This window comes from Vigna radiata, unplaced genomic scaffold, assembly GCF_000741045.1.
Source record: "Vigna radiata var. radiata cultivar VC1973A unplaced genomic scaffold, Vradiata_ver6 scaffold_7, whole genome shotgun sequence".
Taxonomy (NCBI): Eukaryota; Viridiplantae; Streptophyta; class Magnoliopsida; order Fabales; family Fabaceae; genus Vigna; species Vigna radiata.
Window position 1 is genome coordinate 3,071,072 of NW_014543262.1, and position 9,642 is coordinate 3,080,713.

The 9,642-nt window shown below is 33.3% G+C and overlaps 1 protein-coding gene across 3 annotated transcripts; it reads right to left on the minus strand.

Moving 5' to 3' along the window:
- Positions 1–1,586: 1,586 nt before the first annotated feature.
- On the minus strand, positions 1,587–9,231 carry LOC106753896 (U11/U12 small nuclear ribonucleoprotein 65 kDa protein). 3 transcript variants are annotated; one of them, XM_014635763.2, is made up of 11 exons: positions 8,634–9,231; positions 7,704–7,775; positions 7,277–7,504; positions 6,436–6,517; positions 6,156–6,323; positions 5,648–5,812; positions 5,392–5,562; positions 3,562–3,649; positions 3,343–3,401; positions 3,062–3,140; positions 1,587–2,793 (listed from the first exon to the last, which is right to left on the minus strand). In XM_014635763.2, the coding sequence occupies exons 1-10, from the start codon at positions 8,831–8,833 to the stop codon at positions 3,081–3,083; spliced, it is 1,293 nt and encodes a 430-aa protein (XP_014491249.1). In that variant the 5' UTR covers positions 8,834–9,231; the 3' UTR covers positions 1,587–2,793; positions 3,062–3,080. The 3 variants fall into 3 exon arrangements, with proteins under 3 accessions (XP_014491249.1, XP_014491248.1, XP_022633375.1); XM_014635762.2 differs by having other exon boundaries at positions 1,594–2,793; positions 3,062–3,127; XM_022777654.1 differs by lacking the exons at positions 1,587–2,793; positions 3,062–3,140 and adding an exon at positions 3,171–3,253.
- Between the last annotated feature and the right edge of the window lie 411 nt (positions 9,232–9,642).

Sequence of the window (9,642 nt, forward strand, 5' to 3'; positions counted from 1 at the left end):
CCCTGTACCTAGATGGATCTTGGTTTTCCTCTTTTTCTAATGTTTTCTACCTTAGAGTCTCTTTCTCTTTTGCTCTTGCTTTATGATGTACAGCTTCCTCCTCACACATCCCACGACTTTTTCTTTTAACGATTTTCTTCCTCCTTTGCTTCCTTTCTTGTCCTTTTCTCCTTCCACTCACGCCTCCCTCCTTCTCATGTTTGCTCTATATGCCTTACAGTCCTTTTCTACCCTATTTATATACCCTAGAACCAATCCTAAAGTATCACGACCAGAACTCACTCTCTTTCCTCCCGACTTACCAAAGCCATAGACGAAAAGAATTCGACTCTAAACCTCCTACTTCCCTAACTTATCAAAGCTGCAAGTGAAAAAGGATCCCTTCCTCTCGGCTTACCAAAGTCGCATATAAAGAGAAACTAATTTTGAACCTTTTCTTTCCCTCGACTTACCAAAGTCCCAAATAAACAAGGAAACGAAAACTTGATTTACAAAGAATACATGTCATTCACATTCAACTCTCTCTTAAAACTTATGTTCATTAATCTAGAAAGATATTAATAGTTATAAATATTATTGCTACTTTTTTTCATGTTTACTTGGACCTTTTCTATCAAATATAAAACTAAGTTATTGCTTGTTTTTCAAACCTTTAAATTTAAGGTTGAGTTGCATCTTAATAAAAAATATTCAGTTTTATTGGAATGGAGAATAATAATCATTCAATAATTCTTTAGCTACTTATGTTATTTCTAGTAGACTTATATGTTCTCACCCATCATCAAAATAATGTGGTTGAATGAAAACACAGACATATTGTTTATTTAGGTGTTACATTGTTGAATCATGCTTTCCTTTCTTTATAATTTTGGGATTTTGTTGTTTCAACTACAATCTATCTCATTAATAGGGTGCTTACAACTTCACCTTAATTTGTTATTCCTTATGCTACTTTTTTCATAAGGATCCTGACTTTTCTTGCATTAAAACTTATGGTTGTACTTGTTTCCCTTTATTGACAACTTATAATTTAAATTGATTATTGCTATGAGAAATGTCTGTTAGAGTACTCTTTCTCACACAAAGGTTATAACTACTAGCAAAATATACATATCAAAAGATATTTGTTTAATAAAAATCGATTTCCTTATACGGACCTCTTCCCTCATGCTCATCAATGTCTTGAATCTTAATTCTTATTATAATTTGAAACCTAATCTTACCCCACCTCTCGCTTCCAAAGTCACTTCAACTTCCACATCCTCTCCTTATACAAAACCTTTTATCACACCTAATTATTTTCCCACACCTGCTCCATTACCTTAGTCTTGGTGTTTCTTTAAGTGGTTTACATGAAGAAACCGTATAAATTACACAATATCCTTAGTTTACAGTTGGAGACAAATCTCTTACGTGTAAATTGAAATAAGCATCTTAACAATGATTAGACACATTACAATCGACCTTTTTTTAGCATGATTTCTTGGATATTTGACATTATCAATTTGCAAATTTTCTAAAAACAGAGTAGGTCTTTTTCAAAATCTTACACTCCATCGTTCTGTGGTTGGTGGCATTGCAATATACCACTCTCACTAGACTTAAAATCAGCTTTGTAATTAATAAAATTTGTCAGTTTTTTAGATTTTGGCGAAGCCCTATATTCTGACTACCTCAAGAAAATTGCCTCACGGACTGCATCTTCAATCTAGCCCCCTTACTTGACCTTTGTCAAATAGAGCCTTCTATTATGCTGATTGGACATTTGATTTGAATGGTAGACTATCTACATCTGCTGCAACCATCTAGGTTCAAATTTAATCTCTGGTGGTCTAGAAAGCAGAAAGTTGTTTCTAGCTCAAGCACCGAAGATGAGTACAAAAGTTAAGTTGCACGTTCTTCGTTGTGATATTCAAAGTGTTGTTTTCATTACACATAACCAAAGGCTTCATAGCCCACCAAACACAAGGAAATTGATGTTTTCTTTGTGGAAGAACTAGTTCTAGCAAAACAACTTTTTATTTTTCACATTCTTGTGGGCTGATGCGTTGACCAAGTCCCTCATCTCGCATTGAATTTCTCATAGGCAAACTCAATGTGAAAATCTTTTCTTCTGAAGATTCTGCCTATTGAGTCTGAAAGAAGGACGACCTTCATCTGTTGTAGAATAACTATAAATGTTATGCTTGCAACTATTTTTTTTTTAGTAAACAAAAATCAAACCATTCAGTTCGATAATTTCAATTCTCTGTTTCTTAGACATTACAAAAAGACAATGCGATACATGTATGTATCTCTCCGTGTAGGAATGTTGGCATTTGCAATGGCAAGCTGCAAAACGAAAATTTTTATAGACCTGATACATATCTACGTTGTCAGAGCCATGCTGTATCATTGTCAACCATAATTGTCCAACTGGATCCAAGTTCCCTATACTGTTGCTCCCAGAGCTGAAAATCATCCGAGAAATAATATATGTAATAAACCCTTCATATTGCCAACGTTGGTCTGCATTCACAACCCCTATTGCCAACAGTGTGAAGTTTAGATTCACATAGCATACATAAGCCCAAGGAGAGTATACGTGCTAGCCTTCATATCACTGTCATTGCTGAATGTTGTAGTCTCAGTGGTTAGTGCAGGGTCCTCTCCCCATGAGTGAATTAAGAATGCATCATTAGTCATCTGTTATACATCAGTACATGCACTCAATCAAGCTTTAGCAGCAGCGGGATTCCGACCAAACTGTATAATCATTGGCTTTCCTTTTAATACATATCCATTCACCCGATTCTGCGGAACAGTAATATGAAATATGAACCATTACTAACACAAACAAGATAACTTGATTGAAAACTTCGTATGGGATAGTTACTGAAATTTAACAATATTATTAGCATGTCAAACTCTACATATTACAGTAAAATCAACAGAAAAAGCTGCAAGAATTTTGTAACAAAAAGACGAAACTGCCATACAAAAGGAAATAAAAATATGAAAACAAAATCGTCTTGATAAAAACAATTAAAAAGAACACAACCAATTCCTGTGAAAAACATACCAGAGCAAGATGAGCCAATTCAACAGAGGGGAATGTCAGAAATGCCTGACCCCTCATTCGTCCTTCCTGAAATTGAAAGCTAGGAATCAATTTCAGTCTCAGATATGCTACTACAAGACTTTCATGGATATATAATGCAGGTTAGTTGAGTCAGCCTTCAATCATGTAATCCTGAACCAGCATGTTAATCAACTGGACCATATAAAGCAACTATTTATTTTGGATGTATTTTTGCATAACCTCAACAGAAAAAAGTTGGTTACGGTATGCTAATGTCCTACCTGCATTAGTTTGACTTGAAGACCAGACTTAGCAGCTTCAACACTTCCAAATAAGGACCCTGTAGCAATAAAGGTAAAATAAAGTAATCTCTACAAAAATTTCAAAATATTTCATTTAGTTATTTTTATCATGTTTCGTTTTTGGAATGTAAAACATTCAAATTGCACGTGATAAATATAAAACAAGGCCTGTATCCACTAGAAGTCTTGATAGCTTACCAAATATATAATAGAAATCATCAACAATCACATCTTTTGCCAAATTCTTAACATACAACACAGGAGCAGGATTTCCAGCTGTATAGTTCTGCACAGTACAACATATCAGTTAAAAAAAGTCCCATAAAGATGCACGTGTGCACCATGGAAGGTCTAATAGATTATTTCTTGATCAACCTTTCAGAAGTCATAATACTGTAGTAGAAATAAGGAGAGAACCAGATAAACATGCCTCAATGGTCAGGAGGAAATCAAGAAGAATATTCACATTCAGGGCGTGCAGATGGACAAGTAGCAGAAAGAGAATGTACCAGAGGAGAATTCAACAGGGAGGGAGTATAGAAAGTAGTGGTTGTTGAGAAAGGAGAACAAAAAAGTGAAGTTAGTTTTGGAGTGGAGGGAAGCAGGGTCCTCAAAGTTTCTACACTGTTGTTTCTTTTTTTTTTTTTTGACGAGTTACATGATCTCGGTAATGATATCACTTCTGGAGCTTATATGCATAAATATTACAGTTCATCAGATGCCTAAATATTGCATACTATTAAATCAGACATAATTGTAATTTCCAAAATACTTGTTTTTATAAGGCAAGAGGAACTGTTGGACAACACAGGCATTTGGAGAATAGTAGGATTAACGTTCCCCTGATTTAATCACTTCATCGTCCAAAACTCAGTATCAGTACCCGATGAGGATGAAAATATTATGATTAACCATGGGCTGTGGTGAGACTTAAGATTATGTAAAAAAATAACTGGCTAGCAATATTTTCTCCTCACTTAAGATGAAACCAATACAAGTTTATTGCACACAAAAACTTGCTAAAGGAGCTTCTAAAAGATCAAGACTGGGAAACACAAGCTACTCCTAAATTTATTCGTGAAAACTGCAAGGTCACAAAATTGGTCCTTAACAGAGATAGGATAATTTTCAAAGGTAAACAATAATAAATCTTTGTTCACTTGCTCAACCAAGCAAGTGCAAAGTGATTTTAAATTCATCAATGTAACCTTCTGTTTCACGTAACCAACTAATTAAATATAATCTGATAACATATTTTAGAACATGATTAATTTAGAGAAAACTTTCTGTTTGTAGTTCCTGTTTACACATACAATTAAAAAATTGTCACCTTTTTTCTAATTGTTTTTTCTGATTTTCTAATATTTGTGCAAGGAAGTGGTGGAAACAGTGAAACAAAATGAAAGAAAGATGGTTTTTTTATTTAGAGAAAAAAAATAGCCCTAACACTTCAAAATAATTTTACACTGTCATACTAATCACAAGCTGCCATGTACAGTAAGTTTGTTGACTTTAATAATAATTACCTTAAAAGTAATACCAACTGTGGTTTGTGATTAGATGACGTTGTTTTATGCTGTCACTGTATGGTCATTAAATTCTTTTACAATTGATGACGAAATTATTCTAATCCAAACAAGAAGTACATTTAATGAGATATAACTACATCTACCCTTCTATTAGACCATTTCATGCTCTCAAAATTTGGGTAGATGATATCACTTGTTAAAACTAAAAAAAAAAGTTCAACTTCTGTTCAACAAAAGAAATTCCTTAAGACGAGTATATTTGTTTTGTTTCAAGATCTTTGAAGCAGATTGTTCCTATTTATATCCCACAACTAGTCTTCAGTCACATAATACAGTAACAAAAAAAATTGTTCTTAAATCAACCAGCAGAGCCAAAATTGGGAAATAACTTTGACTACATGGTGAATGTACGATTTCCAAAGTGGTGAAAAGCTTGCTTCTCAATGTTGCACATGTAGTACTAGAATGGAACTGTAAACGCAGATATTTTTATCAGTACCTTAAACATCGGAAGGGATAAGATTTCCTCAGGAGGCAACTTTCCTTTCTCTAATTCATCTGGAGTCAAAAATTTGCTAGGATCAGGAACATCTTTTTCTGGCTCTTGCAACTCTTGTGTTGTCTCATCATCTCTATGTTTACTTAGTGTTGCTTTGGGGACAATGTTTATCTGTAAATCATAATGAAAAACTAAAATAAAATGACAAAATCATTGTTAATAATTCTCCAAAAATCAATCTCTAAGAAATAAATACCTTTAACACATGGTTCTTTTTTATCATAGGGATTTCTTTTGGGACTAAGGTGGCTGGTTTTACTCCAACAGACTCATGAGCCACACCTTTATCAATAGCAGGGCCAACAATTGCCTCACGCCTGGCACGCTTTTGTCCAGACTTTTTTGTGCTTGCGTCACACTCCTATAAGCTTGTTATTAGTTTAAAAATAAATTGACTAAAGAGATAGGAAAAAGATATCACATAAGGGCTTCATATTTTATTGTTTGATTGTCAATTAAAATCATTTATATTTGAAAATGAACATTTTCAAACTTAACGCCAACAGGAAACTACAGCATATTGCAAAGTGGTATAAAAAGGAAATTTCTATCAAAATTTTACCTTGAAAAAATACATTAGACTTGAGGCGGAATGAAATAAAAAAAGGAACATAAATGTTTTATACCAATTCTGAAATATTTAGGCAACCTGTATATGCAATTATAAAGGATATTCGCAATACTGAAAGCAGTTAAGGTGTTACCTCATCGGACGATTCCATCTCTGATTCATCACTGGACAGATATGCAGACTGAGGATTAATAGTTACAGTAGGAGGAGGTGGTGCTGGTACCTCTGGAGGTAAGGGAGGTGTGGGCAGTGCCATACGAAATGGAGCAGGGATGTTCATTTTGTTCATCAAGTGTAGAACCTGCATTAGTGGTACAATCAATATGATTACTATTTGTTGTCAGTTCAGTACAACAAGCTGTCAGAAAAAGAAACCAATCAATCTTAGCGGTCTCAACTAATGCTGGAACAACCTGAGTGTAAAAGCGCGGAACAGCAATTAGAGCATTCACAATATTCGTTAATATATTTCCATCAGGTGGAGGGTAAGCATACCTGGGAAACAAGTTGAGTTAGACTATATACAAACTTATCATACAAATATTTAATATTATGATACATAACAGTGTTAGTAAACATATTTAACAATCCCAAATGTATTTGTTTATTTATTTATTTAGCAGCATAGCATTAAAAACTAACTTTATTTAGTGAGAGTTGCTCATAAAATAACATTTGATGAAGCTACTCATGGTTATTTTTTTAAGTTTCCACTCCAAATGGTCAATTCCAAAAGTTATGAAAATGGAAAGGCAAGATAATCAAATAATCTAAATATTGGATACCATAAACAAAAGAAAAGAAGAATTGTACACATAGTAAAGTATTGCAGTTTACAATGACATTTTGCTTTCCTTGTAAGTTATTATTGAATCAAAATGCAATAAAAAAAAATACTCAAACACAACAATGCTAAGGTAGAGCAGACAAATTCAGAGGAAAGGGGAGAACATATAAACTGCTTATTCTTAAAAATGTTCTATACTCAAGAAATTTATGCTTGTAAGAAGAACGTTTTCAAGTAAAAAGGGTTACAATGAGATTACCCTAATAAATCTGAGTTGGACAGAATTCTCAAAATAATTCTTTCAAAATGATTCTCACAATAACCATAGTTTTCTATCATTTTTTTCTCGTGAATCAATTCATTTCATTTTGTTAAATTATTAATCATATCTGTGAGCAATTTGGCACCTGGCATCCCTTTTTGCAATAGCAACAAATACTAACAAGAACTTCAAATAAGAAGCATACTCAAGATGAGGAGGAAAAGGATAATTGACACCAAGTCTATCAGCAATTGGCTCAGGAATAGGGAGGCCTCTTGATTTTGTATCTCCATCAACAGGTTTGCCTACATTTGCATTCTTCAGCATTGATGTTTTAGAGTCCTTACCCAACTGATCACCGCTACTATTTTCACCATTACCAGTTAGCTTACTCGCTCTCTCTGCTGACAAGACTTTGCCAAGAAATCTCAACCTGATCAACCCAAAGTAAACAAAGATACAATCATTTAAAACAAATATTAAGTTTTCTTTAAAGTGTTTCAAAATCAGGAACCAAATCATAAAGAGATCAAAAAACATTTCTACAATGTAAAACCAAACAAGAAAACTATATGCCAAGGCTGTCTCTTCAAATATGAAAAACAAAATGCAAATGATTCAATTAATACTACCCATGTAGTTGATGTTGTGCTTGAGATGCCACCATCTCATTTTTGAAATCTGCAAAAGCACAATTTTTCAACCTGCATTATATCAAATTAAGATTAAAGCGTCATTTAGCAATGTTGATAAGCAAAAAATTGGATAAAAAATAATAAAATGGTCAAATATCATTCAAATCTTCCATGTCATTAAATAAAGAACATTTATGGATGACTTGGAAGCACAACCAAGGACAAAAACGAGATTCAAGTAGCATAGTAAGTTTACTGTAGGAACCCAGTATAAGATAAGCTGACGACTATCTTATTGATCGAAAGTGTAAGAATCATTACATTATAATACCAAGAGCAAATCCTCTTCAGAGAAGAAATGGTCCTTCTCTTCCAAGACAGAGTTGCTCTCCTCCCTATGTATATGTACAGAAACGCTTAGAACTTTTCTTAGAAAGGGTATATACCAAATTTGAAGAGCAATATGTATAACATTGATATTATGATGTCCGAATCTAAGATGCCAAATATAAGCACTGCTAGTAGTACAAATATTAAAACTGAAACAGGCCATCAGAACCAAGAAGTCCATGAAGAAGGCCATTGGATTCCTGAGATTTTGGAAACCAATAGTGAGAACAGAATTCAAAATAAATGTTATCTTGTGCAAACTTGCTTACACTAAACAGATTCTTGGTAATTAAAGAAACATGCAAAAGATTGTTAAGAGTTAAATGTAAATTTATACTTTCCTTCTAGTTAAGTATAAGTAAAAGGAAACATACGAACAAGGGAATCCTTTAAACATTGTAAGAAAATTGCAAAGTTGACATGGCAGCACGATACTCATAACAAGAGTTAACCAGGGTCATATTCAAACACTCAAGACCTTCAAATTGTAACAAAAGAAAAACAGTGGGAAAATCGAAACCTTTGGCAGTTAGATACCTGACACTAGAGCAAGGGCGCACCGAGAAAGCACCGAAATTTGCGAAGATTCGAGAAAGGGTGTCATGAGGAATGGCTTCTGGTAGGTGCTTAATCAAAAGGGTCACCGGTTCTGCTGATTCTGTGTCCAAAGGCTTTGATTCTGTGCCCTCTAACACAAACTGATGCACACGGCCATGAGGGGAAGAATCGTAAGCCATGAAATGCAGTGTGCTACTTCCTCTTCTATATCAGAACTCAATTCAAAATTTAGATAATTTCATCACTTAATTCAAAAAGGAGAGGGCTAGGAGAAATGATACTTGACACGCCGTTTCTATTTTACATTCAATTAACTGGCATTTGTGGCCCAGTAGGCTTTGGCAGGGCATAGGGTGATAATAAAAGGTAATAAAGAAAGAACAAAATTAAATGGGTAATAAGGAAAAGGAGATTGAACTGAAAACAGCAAACGGGAAGGGAGATTTTCGATTTGCCTTTTTGATAGGAAGTGAATTTTATTTTTTCGAAAGGATGGTTTAGGGTTCTTGGGAGAGAAGGTGCGATTTAAATGTTCCCGGGTTTTCTAAAGAAATTAGTGTCGTGCATATGCTAGGATTGTGTTGGTGCACAAGGACTCGTTGGCTATGTTTATTCAGTAATATTTAAAAAAATAGTCCTATAATATTGGTTAAATATATTTTTAATTTCTATATTTTGGAGTGATTTTGATTGTAATTTTTTTTTTTAAATTAAGTTTAACAGGGACTAAAATCAAAATCATTCTAAAATATAAAAATTAAAAACATTTTTAATTCTTTTTATATTTGTATGAAAGAAAATATAATTTTAATAATTTTTTATAATAAATGATAATTTATGATTGATCCGTTAACACATAATAATCTGTTGTTAAAAAATTGTTAATATATCATTTTCTTTATATAAAACTATTACTTGAAGTAATATTGATAAGAAATAACCATTTATAAGAGATTTTCTTATATAAATTTTAAGTAATTATATAATT